The 24,332-nt window shown below is 42.9% G+C and overlaps 1 protein-coding gene across 5 annotated transcripts in view; it reads right to left on the reverse strand.

Moving 5' to 3' along the window:
* FARP1 (FERM, ARH/RhoGEF and pleckstrin domain protein 1) overlaps positions 1-24,332 on the reverse strand; it is a gene marked incomplete at its 3' end in the record, with an annotated part of 283,703 nt that overhangs the window by 230,612 nt on the left and 28,759 nt on the right. For all 5 annotated transcript variants that reach the window (XM_079779461.1, XM_079779459.1, XM_079779457.1 and 2 more), the window contains exon 2: positions 332-522. In XM_079779461.1, the coding sequence (XP_079635587.1) occupies positions 332-502 (171 nt within the window). In that variant the 5' untranslated portion in view covers positions 503-522. The remainder of the gene's footprint in view (positions 1-331; positions 523-24,332) is intronic.

The following is a 24,332-nucleotide window of genomic DNA, read 5'->3' on the forward strand; positions in this document are numbered from 1 at the left end:
ACTCCAATTCAAACAGATATAATACGTATGCATATACATGCACATATATATTTGTATCTGGAAAGTCAGTAAAATTCAAGTGATGTGCCCACTGATAGCATTATATAGGCAGTTCACGCATAAATCTAAAGATCAGACAGCTCAGAACCAGAATGGGTCAGAGGAGAGTGTTGGGTGGGTGGGGGGGAGCCGGGGGGGGGGGGGGGGTAAGGAAGATGCAGAAAGAATACACACACCCTCTTCCTGACACCTCATGCCACTGAAACATGAGATGACCGCCCCCATGCTGAAGGCTGCTCACACGCTTGAGTTCAGATACACCCCAACTTACTGGAACTTCAAATGCCTCCTGGGTGTCATCCAGCATTTGGATTTTGATGGACATGAGTTTTCCTGAAGGTGTCGGAGGCGGCTTCTGTCCATGTTCCAAGGTACTGATCCCTGAATTCTCTGGGGCCCCCAGTCGCGATCCTGGAGTTGGCTTCTGCTCTATTTCTCCCATGATGAAAGGTCATATAATATCTGCAGGAAGCAGTGAGAAAGAGAAATACATCAATCAGAGCGGAGACTCGGAGACACACTCATTTACGCCACCTGATAGCACTTGTCGTCTTCCGCCCTTCATCCTGGGAATGTCCCCAAACCACGCCAGGGTCTCCACTCTCTGCATAGGAACCACACAGGGTGAGGCTTCAGTCCATTGCCTAACAATGTCACCTTATCCACTCAAGGCATGCAAAGAGAGGTACATGGTTTACTCTTCTGCATATTTTTACATATTTCATCCTTTCCTCTTTACAGTAAGCGCTTCATTATTCGCGTCATAAATTCAATTGTGTTCAACATAACGCTAGGCACTACTTCTTATACATTCTGAGTCTGGCGGGAAGATAATGAATAGAACCTAAGCCATATCATTAGCATCCATTAAGTACCTTTTACAGACACACTAACATACTAAATAATGTGAGTATTATAAAGATAAACAGATAAAACATACATTGTGGCTCCCGAATTTATAATCTGGTTGAGGAAACGAAACATACACTCACACAAACACAGGTGAAATAATGTAGGGTCTTTCTCTTGATTTCTGCTTGTTTCTATGATAATTACCTCCTAATTCATTTCTTTCCTACCTCCCACCTTGTACCCCCTTTTCCAAGCGCACACTATAGTATCAAGAGTTGTTTTCCTAAAAACAAAACACAATCATCTTTCCCTCCCAAACTGTCCACTCTTATCTCCTGCCACAACCCCACTCCTCCTTCTCCCATGCCCATCTCGCGCCAGGTCATCACATGTGTAGCTCTCTCTGGCTGAATGCTTTGCACTCGTCCTCCACCTGGAAGCTTCTACCATCGCTTTAACATTCAGTTCAAATGTCTCATCCCTGACACCTGGGCAGAGCTCAGGTGGTGCTGCCACTCTTGCTCATGACCTGCCAAGCTTTTTCTGCTCGGCAGTCAATTCCATCAGCATTTGCCTGTTTACTTCCCCCATGACATCATAACCCTAAAGCAGAAACCAAACCTTGAGTATTCTTGGGACCTCAGCACCCTCCCAGGCACAATGCCTGGCACAGAGCGGAGCTCAATAATGGCTGCCTGATGTCTGGACCAATCAGCCAGCACATTTATACCAAGCACGGCCAATATCTTAAGTGTGACCGAGCACAAAGAAATGAGATTTCAATGTGAGATGAAGTGGTGTTGATTTTTAAAGGGATGTGTGGGCTTCCATCAAAGAGAAGGTAGAGATTCAATTCAATTTAGTCTCAGACGTTGGGTAATACTTGAAAAGAAACAGAAATACTAGAACACAAGGAGAAGGCATGCCAGGAATGCCAACGGCACCAACAAGGCCATGGGACAGATTTACGACGACATCTGGGAAGAAGAGGGAGAATTAATGCTGAAGAGTTAAAGACGCATTTGGAAAATAGGTTGGAATCGGACCATAAAGAACCTCAAATGCCTAGTTGAGAAATATGGTCTTTACGCTGCGGGTGGAAGGAAGCCACTGGGGTAAGAATAATGACACAACAGTAGAACGTCTGAAAAATGAATCTGAAAATAATATATACTAAGAAGTGCAAACAGAGAGACGGATGGCAGGGGCCGGGGGTGTCCAGTTTCAAAGCTACTGCAACAATTTGTGCTTCAGGGGATAACTTGGACGGCGGCAATGGGAATGAAAAGGTGATTGTGTAAAACCCACTTTTGTGGAAAAATGAACCCGATGCTGTAATCGGTTAGCTGCTGAGGGCAGATAAAAGTATAATAACGATCAGAAAGTTTTACATCAGGGCAGAGGGGAGGAAGCAGGCGAGGGAGGTATGAGTTTGATCAGGGACGCTGTTTAGGGTTATAAAAGGACATACAGTAGGCTGTGGGGAAGGTGGAGCCGTGAACTGTGGATCCAGGGTCTGTTTTGTACCAGTGAAAGTGAAGGCAAGTGGGGGGGTGGGGGACAGAAACAAAAAAGCAAAAATAACAAACATGCCCAGTCAAGAGGCCTGTTATTTGCCGAACTGTGTTCCCCCATCCCTAAATGTATGTTGAAGCCCTAACGCCCAGTATGTCAGAATGTGACTGTACTGGGAGAAAGGTTCTTAAAAGAGAGTTAAGTTAAAACAAGGCCATTAAGATGGGCTGTAATCCAATCTGACTGTTGTCCTTTTAAGAAAAGGGAATTTGTACAAAGAGACACTGGGGATATGGGAACACAGAGGAAAAGACCATGTGAGGACACAGCCAGAAGGCGGACGCGTGCAAGCCGAGGAGAGAGGCCTCGGGAGAAGCCAATCCCGCTGACACCTTGAGCTGAGACTTCGAGCCCCCAGAACTGCGAGAAAATAAATTCCTGTTAAGACACCCAGTCTGTGGTACTTGGAGACAGCAGCTCTAGCAAACATATACAAGGGTCCGGGGAGAAGACGGGGAAGAAGCAATGACCCAGTGACCCCCGTGACAAAGAAAGCCATGGAAGGGGCATCACGAAGTCGTGTGTGGTGGCAGGTACAGAGCAAAGTGCTGTGTTACTCGCACATTTGAAAATGAGTCTCCCTTCAGCAAGTTTCTTCAAGAAAAACCATTCGGCCGAAACCGGTTTGGCTCCGTGGATAGAGCGTCGGCCTGCGGACTGAAGGGTCCCGGGTTCGATTCCGGTCAAGGGCATGTACCTTGGTTGCGGGCACATCCCCAGTAGGGGATGTGCAGGAGGCAGCTGATTGATGTTTCTCTCTCATCAATGTTTCTAACTCTCTATCCCTCTCCCTTCCTCTCTGTAAAAAATCAATAAAATATATTTTTTTAAAAAAAAAAGAAAAGAAAAACCATTCGGTTTGTTGTGTTAGCCGTAGATTCTTCTTGCCCAACTCACTCCTCCTGAAGGGTCAAGTTTCCCCACCAAATTCCATATGGAAACACCTCCCTCCCTGCTCAGCACAACCTCTAACATTCTCACCAAGACACGGAGGGCTGGCCCCAAGGTCAGCAGATCAGAAACAATGGAGTCACCTCAGACCACTGAGGTCCTTAACTCCAACCACCCTGAACTAAAAAGACATGTCATTTCATCTGGCAGGAAACGGATCGCCACCTAGAAGACAGTCTTTACTTCTTACTTCTTCCACACACACTTTCCCTACCAACTTTCCACCACAGCCTGGGAGCAGTCATCATTTGTTCTTATGCAATCCTTTAAGACAGGACACCTGCAAGGCAATGCTAGTTAAGGACCGGCCTTTCTGAGAATTGCTCCTGCTTTTTTTAATGCCCATCTGTGATTTCACAGATCTGCTATGTAAGTACCTTTCTAATTTCTGCCCCAAATAAGCTTTTTTTTTAAGAACCTACTTCTAATCTGTTTGGCTGTGTGCTGTGTGCTCTGCTTAATTCATCTATCAGTCTTGAGAGATGTGACTAGACGTTGCTTATTTATAACTAGAGGCCCGGTGCATGAAATTCGTGCACTGGGGGGGAGGGGGGTCCCCTCAGCCCAGCCTGCACCCTCTCCAATCTGGGACCCCTCGAGGGATGTCCGACTGCCCATTTAGGCCCGATCCCCTCTCACAATCCAGGACTGCTGGCTGCCAACTGCTCGCCTGCCTGCCTTCCTGATTGCCCCTAACCGCTTCTGCCCCCAGCCTGATCACCCCCTAACCACTCCCCTGCCAGCCTGACTGATGCCTAACTGCTCCCCTGCCGGCCCAATTGCCCCTAACTGCCCTCCCCTGCCAGCCTCATTGCCCCTAACTGCTTTCCCCTGCTGGTCTGGTCCCCCCCCCCAACTGCCCTCCCCTGCAGGCCTGGTCCCCCCAACTACCCTCCCTTGCAGGCCTGGTCCCTCCCAACTGCCCCCCCCCCCACTTGCTGGCCATCTTTTGGCAGCCATCTTGTGTCCACATGGGGGCAGCCATCTTGTGTGTCAGAGTGACAGTCAATTTGCATATTACTCTTTTATTAGATAGGATGCCTAGCATAGTGTCCTACAACGAAGTGAAAAAATAAAAAAGTTCATATTTGCTCAATAAATCAAATCTGGATGGTAAACATTTAATTAATTGTGAGATCATTTGTGTTTAAAATAATCTCCAAAAACCAGAGAAATTACTTCCCTGTATGTTTTCTGTTGGTTGTCTCATGGTTAAAAATACATGCACCTCCAGAGAAAACTATGACATCAGTGCAGTTGCCTCCCTCCTTCCCAGCCATTCTTTGCACTTCTCCTTACTTTGGTGTTGATCTCTCCCTACCCCTCCAAGCATCCTGCCTTCTTTGCCCTGCACACCATCAGAATGAGCAGGCCCTGATGCTGGGCCTGGCCACTTTGCCTCCTACAGCTCTGGGTCAGAGAGATGTGGGTCTGACTGTGGCGCTAACTCCCATCCAGAGAGCTGATGGAAGGGCCTCTTCTCCCATCTCTAGGGTGCCAGCGCCCCTCCCTACAAATTCTTTTCTTCTGGCCTACTCAAGCGAAGAGCGAGGCCCCTCATCCCCTAAACCAGTGGTCGGCAAACCGCGGCTCGCGAGCCACATGGGGCTCTTTGGCCCCTTGAGTGTGGCTCTTCCACAAAATACCACGGCCTGGGCAAGTCTATTTTGAAGAAGTGGGGTTAGAAGAAGTTTAAGTTTAAAAATTTGGCTCTCAAAAGAAATTTCAATCATTGTACTGTTGATATTTGGCTCTGTTGACTAATGTGTTTGCTGACCACTGCCCTAAACTAAATCCTGGCTCTCCCTCTGGCCCACGATCTCCAGATAAATATACAGGGTGGGCAAAAGTTGGTTTACAGTTATAAATACACAAAACACATAGTTTATTCTTATTTATTTATTCATTCATTATTGTATTATTTACTATTAATATTATTATTATTAACCTACTTTTGCCCACCCCTGTATACTGTCACTATTAGGACGTTGGCCTTTAAAAATCAAATCGAGTTAGTGATTCATAGATACTTGGTACCTTAATTTCCTTTCCCTTTAGTCTTTGAATGACCTCATGCTTATATTATTTCTACTTCTGGATGTTAATGTTTAAACAAAGTATGTCGCACTGTCTTTTCGTTTTCATACTTGCATGCAGACTGTTGCTGTACATGGAAATACTGTTTAATTCAACTATAAACCCAGCCAAGAGTTCTGAGTTGAGCAGCCTAAGAATGTCAAGGGAATATCTGAGGAACACTGGCAAGTCACAAATGGGTAACCACAATGCATGCTTGATATCAAAACTGGGGAGTCCAGTCATACAGCACAGCCTTCTCGGTAAACACGCCTAACAAACCCAAGCCTCCTGTTTATAAACATCAAGCCATGCTCTATTCTGGTTATTCTGATTTTACCTCCGTAACTTCCTCTGGCTTCTGATTTCCTTAAAGAAGAGTCAGAGTAAAGGAAATTACTATTTCTTTCCTTGTGATACATTTTCTACTATCATCATTGCAGACCTGAAAATAAAAGGCTGTTTGTGAAACGACGTTATTCTTCAGAGATATGTGAAAAGTTGTTCAAAGGAAAAAGGAACCACAACACAAAGTACTAAAAATTGTAACGGGTGGAGAAAAGATAGAAAACTGGAGTTGTCTTGTCCTTGTATCCTGGCTTAAAGACTTCCTCTTGGAAGTCACCCAAAGACAAGAAGGAGCGCACACACACCAATGCAACTCCATCCCCGAGGAAACTAGAAGACATCTGCTACTCTGCACCACAACTCTGACCTGCCAGACTTCAGGAAAAGTCAGACAGAGGAGAAGGAAAATGCTTTACGACGCTCACCATGCCTGCAACACTCTCCAAATAAGTAGAATATCCTTAGCAACAAACCCAGCGCTGGTTTTCTGGAAACGAGGGAAACAGATGTGCAGATTAGCACTAAAGAGATTCCCTGGATGCCGTGTGGTGGGAAATCTTCAGAAGCACTGGAGGTGGACCTGAATGAGAAACTACACAGCCCAGCCATAGTTGTAGGAAGCAGTCTATTGCTGAGGCAAGGTGAAAAAGACAAAGACAGCACTGGGAATACCACAGTCTCAGCAAGCAAGAGGAAAAAAAGGTTGAAAAGATTACATGTACACACAGACACACACACACACACACACACCTGAGGTCACAAGAATTTCTACTAGCATGGGACACAGACCTGGCTCCTGGCTCTCGGGAAGCTCTTACAAATAGCTACTTCATAAAGAACTCGCCTGATAACAAGAGGTGACCTTTACAAAGATGTGTTAGAAGAGCAAAATGAAAAACACCCACCAAAGAAATGTTGCATATAACAGATCAAAATTTTGCCCGGGTAAAATTTTGTTAGGTATTGTCATAAACTAACAAAGCAATGAAATAATCAATTCTGTAAAGAAATATATAAGAAAATGTACAAGAGTTCAGGGAAGTTATGGGAAAATATGAAAAGGAAATAAAGTATGAGGGCAGGCCCGAAGGGTGCCGGGAGGGAGCAGAAAAATTTGTAAAAATATCATTGCTATAAACTGAATACTTGTGCCCAACTCCCAAATTTGTATGTGGAAACCTAACCCCCAACGTGACGGTATTAGGGAGTGGAGCCTTTGGGAGGTGATTAGTTCATGAAGGTGGAGCCCTCGTGAATGGGATTAGTGCCCTTAGAAGAGAGCCTCCCAAGACCTCTCTTGACCCTTGTACCATGTGAGGCGGGTTCTTACTGGACACCACCTCTCCAGCACCTTGATCTCAGGCTTCCCAGCCTCCAGAACTGTGAGAAATTCATTTCTGTCTGAGGCAGTCTGTGATAGCAGCCAGAACTAAGACCCCTGGGTGACTCTAACAAAACACATTTTACATTAGAAAAAAAGTGGGAGTCTGGATCCATGTTCTTTGAAATCTGACCATCCAGGAAAAATACATGTGCTATTGTCCTTCTGCAGAGAGGTAACTTCTGAAATATGGAGGGATTCATGAGGAGAAGGAAAGGCCATCTAGATCTAGTAGACAGGAGAAATAGGAGCCAGCAAATGGGATTAGTGTCCTTACTTAAAAAAAAAAAAAAGCTCCAGAGAGCTCTCGTCTCTTCCACTATGTGAGGACACAGTAAAAAGCCATCTATGAACCAGAAAAAGGGACTTCATGAGACAACGAAGCCACTGGCCCTTGACCTCAGATTTCCCAGCCTCCAAAACTGAGAGAAAAATGTCTGTTGTTTATAATTTCTCTAGTTTATGGTACTTGATTATAGCAATCCAATCAGACTAAGACAATCACCAAAATGGAAGTTAGCCAAACAAAAAAAATATGCACTGGTGAAAACATGAGGGTTTTGAGGGGGAAGATTGAAAAATATTAAAAAAGAAAAATGATAGATGTGGAGAGACAAACAGAGGAAATCCAACAGACTCTCAATTGGTGTCCATATAAGGAGAAAAATTTAAATGGAACAAGAAAAATATTTTAAGGTAAAATAGTTTAATAATTTCAGAAATAAAAGATGATTCTCCATAATAAATGAACATACCATATCCCAGAAATAACTAAAATGATGAACACCAAGACATTTCCTGTGTCACCACTGATCTTCAAAAATTAAGAAGGAATCAGCCCTGGCTGGTGCAGCTCAGTTGGTTGGAGTGTCATCCCATATGCCAAAAGGTTGCGGGTCCAATTCCTAGTCAGGGCACATACCAAGGTTGTGAGTTCAATCCCAAGTCAGGGTGGATGTGGAAGGCTACCAACTGATGTTTCTCATATCAATGTTTCTCTCTCTCCCTCTCTCTCGCTCTCGCCATTCCCCTCACTCTAAAATCAATAAGCATGGATTTTTTTAAAAAAGGAAGAAGGAGGAATCATTTAGGCATTTAAGTAAAAAGTTCAAAAAAATATGAGGGACAAATATTCAAAATTATTCACAGCAACATTCAATGCTTAAATGTCCAAAATGTCCTCAAAGAAATAAAAAAGAAATCAAAACTTTAAACCTGGCCCAATTTTTATTCAAATATAGTAGCCAAATATTTTAAATAGCCAAGAACTTGGGAAAATTTTATCCAAGTCCAACCAAAGGATAAAATTCAGCAAAACAAGAGGTGAAAGTTAGTGGTGAAACACTGAAAAATGATTATTGGTAAACTTTATGTTTATACAGTAAGAGGAAGACTAAAATAATTGTGATAGCTACAGAAAATTGTAACACCTGACAATATAGCAATAGCAGAACAAAAACTGCCCGGGGACGGAGTAGAGTGGGTAAGAGACAGTTAACTGTAAGCACATGTTTTAAAATTGATAATAAAAAGAGAGTTTAAATCTCCAAAGATATACAAATGGTTAATAAGCACATGAAAAGATGTTCAACATCGTTAGTCATTAAGAAATATGAATTACATCCACAATGAGATAGGATTTCACACCGACTATAATGAATAGTAACAACTATTGTGGGGAATGTGAAAAAAACTGGAATTCTCATGCTCTGCTGGTGGCTGGTAGCAACATAAAATGTTGCAGACATTTTGGTGAACATATTGGTAGTTTCTTTAAAATTTAATAAAAAATTTAGCATATAACCCAGACATTGGGTTTTCCTAGTGACTCAGAGACTCCCCTCCTATGTATTTTCCCAAAAAGGATGAAAACGTATGCCCACACAAAGAGTTGGGTGGATGCAGATGATCATAGCTAAAAACTGCCAGCAAGTGGAAAAAACCCAAAAGTTCATCCACTGGTGAATGGATAAACAAAATATGGTATATCCATACAAGGAACTATTTATTATTCATCAACAAAGAAATGAAGTACTTATACATGCTACAACACAGATGAACATCAAAAAGATTTTGCTAAGTGAAAGAAGCCAGATGCAAAAGACTACATAGCATTTGACCCTATTTATATGAAACTAGAAGCCTGGTGCACGAAATTCGTGCACGGGGGGAGGGGGTGTTTGTCCCTCAGCCCAGCCTGTACCCTCTCCAATCTGGGACATCCCTCTCACAATCCAGGACTGCTGGTTCACAACTGCTCACCTGCCTGCCTTCCTGATTGCCCCTAACCACTTCTGCCTCCCAGCCTGATCACCCCCTAACCACTCCCCTGCCAGCCTGATTGATGCCTAACTGCTCCCCTGCCAGCCTGATTGCCCCGAACTGCCCTCCCTGCAGGCCTGGTCACCCCTAACTGCCCTCCCCTGCAGGCCTGGTCCCCCCAACTGCTCTCCCCTTCAGGCCTGGGTCCCCCCCCAACTGCCCTTCCCTGCAGGTCCAGTCGCCCCCAACTTCCCTCCTCTGCCGGCCTGGTCTCCCCTAACTGCCCTCCCATGCAGGCTTGATCGCCCCCAACTACCTCCCTTGCAGGCCTGGTCCCTCCCAACTGCCCTCCCCTGCTGGCCATCTTGTGGCGGCCATCTTGTGTCCACATGGGGGCAGCCATCTTGTGTGTTGGAATGATGGTCAATTTGCATATTACTCTTTTATTAGATAGGTTATCCAGAAAAGTAAAATCTGTAGAAACAGGAAATGGTTGCCTGGGGTTAGGGACTGGAGCTGGGACTGACAGCAAAGGGCCAGAGGGATAGAGATCTTTTGAAGGGTGATGGAAATGTTCAGCAACTAGACTGTGGTGAAACGAGATTGTCATACAACTACATGAATGTACTAAAAACCTTTGAGTAGTACATGTAAAACAGGTCGTTACGATACGTAAACGGACACACCCAAATATTCTTGTGAACACACAGAACCTCTGTGGAAGGACCAAGAAGTAATTGGTAGGAGCGCTGGCTCGGCTGAGGCAACCAGCCAGGTGAAGGGCAGGACTGAGAGGGACTTAAGACCTGCTTGTCACTGTACACGTTCTTTGGACCTTGTAAATTTTTGTGCCATATACACCTATTACCTCTTTAGAAATAAACCATTTTATAAAATGAATGACTCGACTACGACGACATCCTGTCAGCGACCCCAGCCCCATTCCGAGCATGCAATCTAATGAGATGAAATCACAGCAAAGGGTGACAATGGTCAAAACAGGCTAATAACCAAGAGGAACTTGGATAGGAGTTTCCCCACCAGTTCTAAATATGAGCCACTTAGAAATACTAGGTCGAGAAAAAGCCATAGAGAGTGTTTATTCACAGGGGAAGCAGCCCACGAGGTAGCTTGTAAGGCGCTACAGGGCTGGGTTCTAGAGCCACCACGTTGAGCATGAAGGAGCCTGCATCTGCCATTTTGTGGGGACAAAAATCAGCTACGTCAGACATCCAGGAAGGCAAAGGGCGAAAGGCCAGTGTGATCCCCACCAGCTCCATTCATTTGCCTCTTACCTTAGGAGCCAGACACTGCCTGGTGACAAAGCCACCTTGTGCTCCTGCCCCCCAGGGAGCCACAGACCAGGAGGTGACCCCTGGGGACTGCAGGGAGGAGATAGGGAGGAGATACCCCAGAAAGGCTGCCGGCCAGGCACCATCTCAAGAGCACAGCCAGCCAAGTTTGGCTTTTCACAGGGACTTTAGATAAGGGGTTTTGAGAAAGTTCAAAAGCAACTATCTGTGCGGATGGATTTGCTTATTTCAAAAAAGTCTGTGAGCAAAAGAAACAACTGCAGATCAGCTGTTTTACATCAACCAGACACTTCAAACAGGCCAGAGGCTGTTCGGTCTGTTTGATCATTTGGGAGAAGGAGACCAGGATACTGTCTGTAAGTAGGGGCCCCATTTCACACGCAAAGTAAAAAAAAAAGAGAGAACTAAACTGCGGAAGCTACATAGATTATTTCTTCATTCTTTCCTTTCAATCCCTAGGAAAATGAAATTAAGTTACATAGGCCATCCTAAACGCTCCTGACAAATCTCTGGAAAACTCAGAGCAGAAGAGAAATTTTCTCTTTTCACAGAGGTCATTTCAAAAGTCTACTTTTAACCATATCCCTTTTTCTACTCAAAAACTTGAGTCTAATCAATACCGAGTTAAGTGTGAAAATTCCCAGCCAGGCATTTCAATAATTGGCCCTGATTTCTCTCCTTGTAAATAAACTGTCTCCTAATCCAGCTGGACTCTGTTCAGCACACCTGCATTTTCCTGGGGCTGTGCTGCTGCTGTTCTGTTTTTCTTCCTCCTAAATACTGTCTTGTACCCAGCTCCAAGGACTCCTCCTCCAAAAAGCCTTTCCTGATGGACTCTTTCTTTCAGGGGCAAAAAACCCCAACACCTCACTTGACTCTCCCTGGAGTTTTGTTGTGTATTTACCACTTCCTCTCCAGGCCTTTCTCCTCCTCTCCTGCATTGTCAACTAGAGGAGAAGTCCAGAGGGTCTGGAAGGGGTCTGGCTGCATTACCTGGGATGTCTTGTTTTAGTGCAAGAGACCGCCCTAGGCTCAGACCAGGAGACGTGCGAACTTCAGGAAGTCCTGTGTCCATTCCACCCGTCACATTCCTGGCCTAGAACACGGAGAGAAAGCCGACCATCTACCACAGGGCTTCTTCAAATGTGGTTGCAACTCAGCCAGCAGCATCAGCCCCACCTGGGAGCTAGTTAGAAATGCAAATTCTTCGTCTCAGCACAGGCCCGCTGCAGGGGGTGGGCCCAACCCTGGGTGGCAACAAGCCTTCCAGGAGGTTCTGATGCAGGCTGCACAGAGGTTTCCAATGAGAACTCCTTAACACAGAGCAAGCGTTTACCTGGCTAGATAACTTCACCAAGGACACCTCTCTGCTCCACGTTTCACACTCGCACCAAACGCAGAGTACCTGCTTTTTTCAAAAGCTCCCAGCAAGAAAAAGTGGCGTTCCTTTCCAATCAAAATTTTTTTTTATATATTTTATTGATTTTCCACAGAGAGGAAGGGAGAGGGACAGAGAGCAAGAAACATCGATGAGAGAGAGACATCGATCAGCTGCCTCCTGCACACCTCCCACTGGGGATGTGCCCACAACCAAGGCACATGCCCTTGACTGGAATCGAACCTGGGACTTCTCAGTTCACAGGCCGACGCTCTATCCACTGAGCCAAACCGGTTAGGGCTCCAATCAAATTTTAATCTAACAAATCGTTGCAAACAAATAAATATGAACAATTTTAGACACTTTTGTTTGCATTTTCACTGATTTGGTAGAGCATGTTTCCTCCATTAAGTAGACAGGCGAAGACTAAAACATGAAGAATGGAGGTGGAAGTAAATGATGTGGGAAGAGAAGGCTCCTTTACCCTAGTAGAAAAAAATAAAAAACCAGGAAACCAGAAAGAAATCTCCAATTTTAATGATGTCAATTTCTTGATAATTCTGAGTACAAAATTCCACTTTAGCTCCCCCTTCCATCCCACCTTTAAGTAAAAGGACAGGGTAATAAAATGTAAGGAGAGTCTGGTCAGTGTAGCTCCATGGTTAAGCATCTACCTATGAACCAGGAAATGATGGTTCTATTCCTGGTCAAGGGCACATGCCTGGGTTGCGGGCTCCATCCCCAGTAGGGGGTGTGCAGGAGGCAGCCGATCAATGATTCTCTCTCATCATTGATGTTTCTCTCTCTCTTTCTCTCTCCCTCTCCCTTCCTCTCTGAAATTAATTTTTTTTAAAAAAATTTTTAATGTAAGGAGCGCCCTAACCAGTTTGGCTCAGTGGATAGAGCATCGGCCTGTGGACTGAAGGGTCCCAGGTTTGATTCTGGTCAAGGGCACATGCCCAGGTTGCAGACTCAATCCCCAGTAGGGAGCATGCAGGAGGCAGCTGATCAATGTTTCTCTCTCATCGATGTTTTTAACTCTCTATCCCTCTCCCTTCCTCTCTGTAAAAAAAAATCAATTAAATATATATATATATATATATATATATATATATAAAGAATGTCTTTTAAAAAATAAAAATAAATAAAAATGTAAGGAGATAGGTGGTCTTCTTGAAGACAAGAAACCAGCTTGCAGCCTCTCCCAATTACCCTGTTCCAATGCCCCTGCAGTGTAAACGGGCTGCACTCTTTCTTTCTTTTAAGAAACAAGTAACTAAATTTTAATTTATTTTTATTGTTGACACTATTACAGATGTCCCCATTTCCCGCCCCTCCCCTTTTGCCCACCTCCACCCAGCACTCACCCCTGCATTTCTTGGGCTGCAGCCAAGCTCACTCTACTTAACACACATCATTCCCATCCACTAACTCAAGTCCTCTTTCTCTGTCTTCAATTGACACTGATCAGCCTTCCCAAATATCTGTGGAGAGCACCTAATTCTTGTTTAGCCCATAATAAGGTGCAGTATATTATTGGATTTGCTTGCTCGATGTCGGAAAATAACAGGCTGCTTAAAGTGTACTATCATTCAAGTGTCACAATAATTGGGATCAGCATTACCAAGCATTCAGGAGAACCTATTATGTTTCAACAACTACACTTAGCACTATAGGGGACCCAAAGCAGTCATATGGCACCAGGCGGTTTGTCGTTATGGGATGTACACTCTATCAGATGAGAGGACAGGCACTCAGAGATAATCGGTGAAGGCAACTTGTTTACTTCTGACAACAGGTGTATTATGTGAACTTTAAAAGCTACAGAAACAGAGAATGCCACCTCAATGAGAAGTGGGAAGTCACCTTGGGAAAAGGCTGCTTTTCACCTGAGGGCAAGTGAAACAGTATGGATAAGACACATTCTTGGAGGAGTTCCTTTTAGCATTCAATAAGGGAGTGCCTAGCCCTGGCTGGCTGGAGCACGGCTGGAACATTGTAGCATTGTCCGTACACCATATGGTTGTGGGTTCAATCCCTGGTTGGGGCACATATGGGAGGCAACCGATCTATATTTCTCTCTCAGATTGCTATTTCTCTCCCCCCACCCCCTCCTTCCTCTCGCTCTAAAAATCAAATTTTAAAAAAACATATCCTCGGGTGAGGGTTAAAAAAATTAATAATAATAAGGAAATGTCCACCATGTGCCAGGAGTTGTGCTGATGATTGATACAGACCACCAGAAGCAAGAAATCAGTGAAAAGAATAGGAGAAAGGCAGTTGAGAGGCAGCTTTTAGTCTGCCTGAAATAACAGGTCAAGTGTAGGAAGTTCATTTGATGGACTAGAATGAGCCATTGTGACTTTTAAGACAAAGTGAAACTATGCAGTTTTAAGAACAAAATTGACAGTGAGATGTTGGCTAGGTTAAGACACAGGTCAATTAGGAAACATCTGTCATACACCATGCAAGAAAGGATGGTGGGGATAATGAGAATAGATGGAAAGGAGGCATACTTTGGGAATACTTGGACATTAAGAATCTTTACAAATTGATGACGAATTAGATGTGGGAAAAGAAGATGGAATTATGGGCAAACCCAGAACTTAGACGCAAGAACAAGGAAGTGCCGGGAGGTCCACGTTGTGGCTGGCTGAAGGTCACGGCAGGGTGTGATGTTCTAAAAATCATTACCTCCATTTCCTCAACCTTGCTACCTCCTCTCAAGTGCTTACTTTCTTCCAAGTGTGGTGTTGATAAGCTGAGCATAGGAACCTGAGATTCAGGAATGCATACCAACATTCATGAGTTGGAAGAGGAAGTAGAATCAGTGAAGTAATCACAGAGCCTCGGAGTTGGAGGGACTTTGGGAGAATATCTATGACAGCCTTCTCCCTGAAGGATGAATCCCATGGTTATAAAAGACTGAGCCTGACACTTCTCTAAAATCATTGCATAAAGACAAGGAAGCAAGAGCATCGGGAACCAGAGCTCGAACCAAATGCTGAGCACTGTGGAGGCATCAAGAGGAAGAATGAGGACTAAGAAAAGTTCATTCATTGGATCCGGTCTGATCGGGTAATCACTGGTATGAAGAGTGTCAGCTGAGAAATGGAGGCAGAAGCCAGGCTGATTATTAGTAGTGCAGATAGCAAATATATTATTCTACACTAAAAATTTTTAATACTGTAGTTTTTAGAGCAATTTTGTTTCCAGGAAAATACACAGAGCTCCTAAATTCCTTCTTTATCCCCACACACAGTTTTCCTATTAACACCTTGCACTTGTTACAACTGATGGACCGATAGTGGCATTGTTATTAACTCAGTTCCATAGTTTGCATTAAGGTTCTCTCTTTGTGCTGTAGTTCTGTGAGTTTTGACAAATGCAAAATGTCAAGCATCCATCATTATAATATCATACAGGACAATTTCACTGCCCTAAAAATCTCCTGTTCCCCATCATTCATCCCTGCTCCCCTGCCCTGGCTGTCCCAACAACCACTGATCTTTGCACTGTCTCTACAGTTTTGCATTTTCCAAAAACTCATACAGTTGAAATCACACAGTATGTAGCCTTTTCAGACTGGCTTCTTTCACTAAGCAACGTGCATTTACGACTTCTCCATGTTTTCTCATGGCTTGATAGTGCATTTCTTTTTATCACCGAATAATATTCCATTGTCTGGATGGACCAGTTTGTGTATCCATTCACCTTGTGAAGTACGTCGTGGCTGCTTCCTTTTGGGGCTACTCTGAAATGCTTTTCAGTTACAGAAATGGGAGAGGGTAGATGTAAGGTAATAGCTCAGCGTGAGGTCAGAAAGAAGAGGCAAGTCCTTGGGCTTCGTGAGCCGACACTGTGTGGTCAATTTCCAGTCCTGTCAAGCCCGTATCTTGGCAGGCAATTTAGCTTATCTCAGTTCCTAGGAGATAACTCTCCTCCTTTCCTTCATGAGAAAATGACAGGACTTCAGAGCTTCTAAAATGTAAAAGGCATTAGGTATTTTCTTCAATAAACTACAAAGCATTGTTAAGTTTGTTTCCAAAATAAGCCAGGCTATTCCCAACGGCCTCGTTATCCAATCAGGTTTTAGTAAAAAGTTATCCCACAGCCTACCATTCTCTGCTGAGGTTTCAAACGCTCTGGAAATGATGCTGAGGAGAGAAATGCCGAACATGCCCTGCCACCTGTATCACATTCCACTGACATCTCTCCTGGAGTGAGGAATGGCCCTGCTTCACACAACTTTAAGGAAAAAGAAAGCATTTCCTAAAGCTTACCAAATCCAATGAATCACACAGGACAGGGCTTCCCTTCAGGGTGTGAAGAGGAAGGCAACCTCGGTTAAACCATTAAAGAACAGACCATTACATTTTCTCACAGTTCCAATGTTATTTGAGAAATAAGTTAGGCAGTATTATCATAGGTCGAATGATACAATAAAATACAATAGGAGTGTAAAGGGTATCGCATCCTGGAATACTTCCCCTAGAATTCATTATTAATTTAAACAGTGAAATGTCAAGGAAAGAAAAGTACATTAAAAAAAAAAATGAAACCCCTTATGAAAAAAATGAGAACTTTAAATGTCAACCTGGTTAATTAATAAGACACTTAATTAAACAATGTTGTCCAATAAAAAAATTAACAATTATGAATAGCACATCTTTGTCATGAATTGATGAAAGGGAAGAAAAAAGATTTAGACACTATCAACTATCCACCAGATTCTAATCCTAATTTTATGCAATTTTGAAGGTATTATAACTTATAATCTTTCCTGGATTTTAGGCTTCTCATTCACAGAACGTGGAAAAATATGCTATTATTATTTAACCTTAATCAACAGTTATGTAGCACTTTATAAATACTAGCTTATTTAAATCTCACAGCCATCATTTGGTAGATACTATTACTGACTCCTTTTACAGATGAGGAAACGGAGGCAGAAGAGATTAAGTCAACTTTCCCACAGTCCCCAGCTGGTAATGTGGAAGATGTGAGGCCAGACTGCAGACCGGCTGGTCTTCACCATCATGCCCGGGGCCCTCCTGACCCTTTAAGTAATCTCTGTAATTGTCACCCTCTCTTATATTCCCGTAAGCTTATAATTCAGTCATGTTAGATGCAATTATGGTCTCCACCAACCTCTCACCTTTTCTGGCACAGAGATGCCAATCAAGCTACTGGGATAGCCAGCCATGTAAGCTACTAAGGACACCAAAGGGGAAAATCCATCAAATAATCAAAACGCTTATCAAATTATTACTAGACCTATACAGAGAATGGTGTACTGGCTGAATTGTGAATTTTTTTAATGTCTTAAAACCTTCCTCTCTCTACAAGCAAGGATTTTTCACAAATGTCTATGCATGCAGTGGATCAGAGCGTCCACGGAACACCAAGAGAAAGGCCCTTATCTTCCCCGTGCCTTCTGGCTTGTGCTATCCTGGGACAAGGCTCCGGAAGCCCTTACTGAAGTCTGGGTTCTTAGAACCAAAGATTCCCAACACACAGGCAAAAGCATCCCTTTTAAATGCAGTTAAAGCTGCAGAGCTGCATGGGGGACTGAGTCACACACAGTAGACACTACCAGGCAGAGTCAAATAAAGCCCAAGGGGGAAATGAAGATAACTCTTCCTCTCCCAAAGCAAACACTCAGTTCCCATGGAATACACTGCTTGCTTTACACGAGCAAACACAAATCCAGATACAGATCTGATTCACAGCCACAGGCCATGAAAGAGAAAAGCTGACAGCAAAGCGGGGCTGAGGAGTAAGTTCCAGATCACTCTCCCACTCAAAGGACAAGTCAACGTGTGAAATGAGACATCAAAGCGCAGGACTTCTATCTCAAATCATTTCATCTCCTTACAGAGTGTTTTCACCTAATAACAGGTACCATTCATCAAGCACTTATTTGCTTTCTTTCATTTACTGTTCAAAATTCTACACAACCACCACATGGAGTAGGTAGGCACAAAGTTTTACTCGGAGAATCTGTTAAAAATTAGAACACCGAGAAGGGAAAATGGAACCCTAAAACAGCTCTTGGTTAAAGGCCTGGCCCTGGTCTGACCGTTCCCTGGTGGGGTCTCCCTCATCCTCCCCACAGCCTAAAAATGGTGCCACTGGCTCTGCTTCCCAGAGGGAGTGTCCGAGGCTCACACAGGTGAGCAGCCAAATTCTAGAAGGCACCAACATTCTAGTATCCACTCAAACAAGCCATTCGTGAAGGAAATACCAACCTACCCAGAAGAATAAATAAGAACAGAAACAACAAGTCTCTAGACAGCAAGAACTGGCAAATAAGGAACATGCTTTTTCTTATATTATACTTTCAAATACATAATCATACCAATTCTGCTGGAATTCAAAAATTTACTAATACATAAGTTCTATGTATATGGTATACATAAAATTAGACATAAAGAACAAAGCAAAACCCAACCATCATTTGCAAGCTCAAATACCCTGTATTATGTTAAGTCATTGGTTGGGGAAAAAATTGTTTTGAGTCACTAAGAATATTTTAACATTGAAATGTAAATACCAATATATGGTGTTCTACCAAAGTCCCATTGAAAGGAAAATATATTGTCCTCTATAGCAATATTAGCAAGAAGAATGAAGAGAGTTATCTAAAGAATTTTTAAACTGACAACATGATACAAAAACAAACTAAGAAAAAGTAAAAATTAAACAACAAAAAAGTATATACATATCTATCAACAAGTGAATCTAAAAATCAAGTGAATAAAAAATCTGATGAACAGACTGGACTGATGAATATAATAGAATCAGGGACATAGAAAGTAGTGGACTGACAATTCTCAGGGGGAAGGGGGTGTGACGGGTGCGGGAAGAGATTGGGCAAAAATCTTACACCTATGGATGAAGACGGTGGCGGGAGGTGAGGGCATGGAGTGGGGTGGGGAATCAGGTGGAGGGGAGCTATGGGGGGAAAAAAAGAGGAACACCTGTAATAATCTGAACAATAAAGATTTATTTAAAAAAGAAAAAAGAAAAAGAATAGCCTGAGCCCTAACCGGTTTGGTTCAGTGGATAGAGCATTGGCCTGAGGACTGAAGGGTCCCAGGTTCGATTCCGGTCAAGGGCATGTACCTTGGTTGCGGGCACATCCCCAGTAGGGGGCGTGCAGGAGGCAGCTGATTGATGCTTCTCTCTTGATGTTTCTGACTCTCTATCCCTCTCCCTTCTTCTCTGTAAAAAATCAATAAAATACATATTTTTTTAAAAAAGAATAGCCTGAGAAAAAGGGAATTTTTCAGTTTTACTGTTTATTAAGATGATATAGAGGTACAACATAGAAAGAGAATTCATCTGGTTCATAGGTCAATGCAAAATAACATTACAGAAAGGGGACTGTTGTAAAATAGTTTTAAAAGAAAATAACAAAGGAGTGGAGATTACTTTAATCCCACTACCACTGCAGACATCTAGGCATTGCTAAGCAATACTTCTTTTGCAGGTCAGCTCAAAAAGAGAAAAGCTAATGTAAAGGCTATGGTGGACAAGGTCAAGAAAACCAAAGGAACAGGAGCAAGAGGAAATGAGACATGGTAACAGGCAGAAGGCAGAGAGAGAGAGCAAATCTTAGTCACTAAACATAGACATTGCTAGTAAAAGAAATACTGCACAATATGAAGATAGAAAACTTAAGTGAGAAAGAAAAAAATAATTAAGCTTTTCAATAAGACTCATCCCCAAGGCTTCTGTTAATTAAAATCACCAATCTCTGCTCTTGTTCCTAAATTTCTGACAATACACTACTACATTTGAAATGTTTTCTGGGGAACTGAAAATAAAGATTTAAAATATATTTATTATACAGGCCTCAACCTAGTTTTTACATTAAAAATTCAACTATGCCCAACTTGAGAAGTTTTTGTAATGTGCATGGCAATATTAAGTACACAATCTGTGTATTGAATACGTATTTAATTTTAATATATTTGGTTTGGGAATTTCCATTCTTACATAATCTGCCTAACTAGTTTATCATTTATCCAAATTCTTGTCTGTACTGCTCATTATAATACGAGGTGTCTTAGCAGAATCTTTACTTATTCTCACAGGATCAAACACTGTCTACCTGTAACAATGACCAACGTGTGGCAAAATAAATAAATAAATAAACAGGCATCCTCTGTGAACTTAGTCTAAAGCAGCCGACCGTAATCCAGGCCGACATTAAACATTTACTTAGGAAAATATTAAAAAGGCCTTAAAGTATAATTTAAATGCTTTTCTTGTATTGTTTCATGATTACAAAAAAAAAAACAAACACAAAGAACTCATTTCTGACCATCACAACCTGAAGAGGCCTGCCTCAGCTGCCCGTTCTACATCAAACTCCTCAGAGGGCAGGAGTCATGCCTCCTGCTCAGCTCTTACTCCTCGTTCGCAAGCTCATGTCCATCAGCCAGCACCCAGCAGGCTCCCCAGCCCTGGTCCACGCTCTGAAAACGTAATGGTAAGTGACCTGGAACACACAAGAGGTGAAGAGAAAGAATTCTGTCTACTACCCCACACACAGGGAAGCTGTGAAGCCAACGCAAGTCTGACACAACTCGACGGTGCTGGTGCTGGGAACCTCTGTGCGCCATATCAGTTTGCAGCCACCCTGCAGTTTCAACTCAGCTCAAAAAGAGAAGAGCTAATGAGGTCCGTGCTTTCCCCACCATGTAGGGGAATTAAAGGGTCAGACTGACCCCACTAGGTGTATCTTGCCTACCCAGAGCAAGTGCTCCTGTTTAAGACTCCTGTCAACCGCTCAGGGGCTCAGCCCTAGGAAGGGGGGGAAGGGGTCCTCCAAAGTGCAGTAACTGTGGCCAGCTCAGCTCTCACTGTCCTCACAGCCACAGAGAGGCCCACATCAGACCAAGCAAACTCGGGCAGTTCAGGAAGTAGTCAAGGCATGAACCCTCAAGCCCGTGGTCGGCAAACTGCGGCTCGCAAGCCACATGCGGCTCTTTGGCCCCTTGAGTGTGGCTCTTCCACAAAATACCACGGCCTGGGCGAGTCTATTTTTGAAGAAGTGGCATTAGAAGAAGCTTAAGTTTAAAAAAGTTGGCTCTCAAAAGAAATTTCAATCGTTGTACTGTTGATATTTGGCTCTGTTGACTATTGAGTTTGTCAACCACTGCCTTAAGCTATCTCCACCCTCACCTTTGTACCTTGAAACTGCATTCATTCAACAAGTATTTATTGGGGCTTCTTTCTTACAGGAGCTGTTCTAGATGTTCAGGCGAGAGCTGTGAACAAAATAAGAGTTCCTAGTCCAGGCAGCATGGCTCAGTGGTTGAGCGTTCTATGAACCAGAAGGTCAAGGTTCGATTCCCTGTCATGGCACATGCCTGTGTTGCGGGCTCGATCCCCAGTGTGGGGTGTGCAGGAGGCAGCCAATCAATGATTCTTCCTCATCATTGATGTTTCTATCTCTCTCCCCCTCTCCATTCCTCTCTGAAATCAATAAAAATATATTTTTTAAAAGAGCCCCTGCCCTAACGGGTACGCATGGGTACTGCCAAAATGCGGAAGATGGGACAGCTTCACTAGGAGAGGCAACACACCCAGAGCATGACCAACTGCCATGTTCAAGTTGGTAACACCGCCAACTCACATTCAGCAGAACACACACTGCGCCCATTGGAAGAAACGTTAGAGCCTGGAGATACCACATGCGAACAATTTTCTTCTCAGGATTTTTGTTTTTATTTTCCTTAAGCCACAACTAAGTCTTAATGATTTGAATGACTCCCTAGACAATGATCACCATATAAATGTCATATAATAGAATGATATAAATAAAGGTAAAAAAAAGGTGATAGACAAAAAATAAAATTCTGGTCATGGACATTACATCAATAAGAGGAAAATGGGAATAAGAGAACTATCCATTTCATCATCAGACCTCCCCACTAGAATATCTCACAGCCAAAGGGTTTTTGCAAATATAGTCTCCACTCCCACATGGTAATCCATACATCTGCCCAGATTAAAATGTTTTCAACTCAACTATAATTGTGGTCTCTCCTACTGAACCGCCTTTCATAGCTCTCCATTACCTACAAAATTGAATAAATTATTTCCCCTGCCTGACATTCAAGGTCCCTCCCTCCCTTAGGGTGACCCAAGCTCACCTTCCCAGACTTTACTCATCTCTCCTCAGGACACAGAGCCCCATTTTCCTACCTCTGCTGGGACCATCCTTCTCCAAATCCCCACCTGTCAACATTTTGCTCCTTTATCAAAGATGCCCTCAAGTGCCACATCCTCTATGAAATTTCTCCTCTTCCTCTCCATTTTAGTGCTCAGATCATATTGGACTTCTCTTCTGGCACTTATCACAGTATGCCTGATGTTATGATGATATCTTTAGATTTAACTGGGCTATCACATCACACTCTAGACATCCAAATATATGATGTCCTAAAAGAACACCATCACAAAAGAGAAAGCTCATAGAAAGACATACTATCTGCATGGGACAGGATACAATCATCCTCAGCCATTTTGCAAAGTTATATTAATTTCCAGGTCAAAAAAAAATGATGAATGAACTATACAAAATGATGACGATAATACCTCAGAAAATAAACAAAGATTTACCATCTGATCCAACAATTCCACTCCTGGGTATACAGTATATCCAAAAGTGAAAGCAGGGATTTGAGCAGATAGTTGAATACCCATGTTCATAGGAGCATTAATCACAATAGCCAAAAGAAGGAACCCAAGTGTCCATCAGTAGATGAATAGATAAACAAAATGTGGTACATACACACTATGAAATATTATTCAGCCTTAAGAAACAAAGGAAATTGACACATACTACAACATCGATAAACTGTGCCAGACACAGACCAATATTGTTATGATTCCTCTTATATGAAGTACTAAAAGAGGCAAATTCACTAAAACATAAAGTAGACTGGGTGGCCAGTGGCTGGGAAACGTGTAATGGGGTGTTGCTGTTTAACAGATACAGAGTTTCAGTTCCAGAAGATGAAAAAGTTCTGGAAACGGATGGAGGTGATGGTTGTACAACAATGTAAATGTATTTAATGCCACTGAACCATAAACTTAAAAACTATTAAAATGGCAAGTTTTATGCTATTATATTTTACTGCCACAACAAAAGAAGATGAATGAAAAAATGTCAGAGGGTCAAAATCACCTGGAATGTATTAAAAGGGTTAAGGAGCCCTAACCGGTTTGGCTCAGTGGATAGAGCATCGGCCTATGGACTGAAGGGTCCCAGGTTCGATTCCGGTCAAGGGCATGTACCTTGGTTGCGGTCACATCTCCAGTTGGGGGTGTGTAAGAGGCAGCTGATCGATGTTTCTCTCCCATCAATGTTTCTAACTCTCTATCCCTCTCCCTTCCTCTCTGTAAAAAATCAATTATATATATAAATGTATTTTTTTAAAGGGTTAAGAAATATATGCCACTTTTCAGGAATGGTGTCCATCCATTCCAAATGCCAAGAAATTATGTAACAAGGAGCAGAGTACTTGATCACTTGCCCAAGGCTTCTAGGGGTATTCTGATCATGTGGGACCTTAAACAGAAAAGCAAGGCACCCCAGAATAAAGTTCCAGAGCAAACAGCACCTGGACCAACCTAGTTAACCCTAATGCCCGAATACTTTCTTTACTTACTTGTTGAGAGTTCTTTCCATGCTTGTGCCATTCAATGATTCCTAGGGAATTTGAAGGAAAAAAATCCGAAGCACTCACATATCAAGATACATTCTGAATCTACCTTTATTATCAGAGAAGACAAAGAAAGGTATACATATCCAAAGTAATTTGGTCTTCGTAAAATCTTATAAGACGACATGCTATATCTTGGATTAACACCTTCCTACACATGACAAGTAAAAGTTTGTTTCTAGCCTTTGTGTATATGTATGTATGTCTATGTATTTCTATCTGAAAGAAGAAAACAAGGAGAGAGAAACTGCCTTTGTGAAAATAAAATAAAAATTTTTCAGTCAGCAAACCTATAAAAAAAAGAGGGAGAGTTCTTTCCAGCGGTATGCTAGAGCCAGTTTGTATCAGCTCATAAGAGCAACTTTTCAGACATTTCTACCAGCCAGTTGTTA

Source organism: Cnephaeus nilssonii (assembly GCF_951640355.1).
Source record: "Cnephaeus nilssonii genome assembly, chromosome: 8".
NCBI classification, from domain to species: Eukaryota; Metazoa; Chordata; class Mammalia; order Chiroptera; family Vespertilionidae; genus Cnephaeus; species Cnephaeus nilssonii.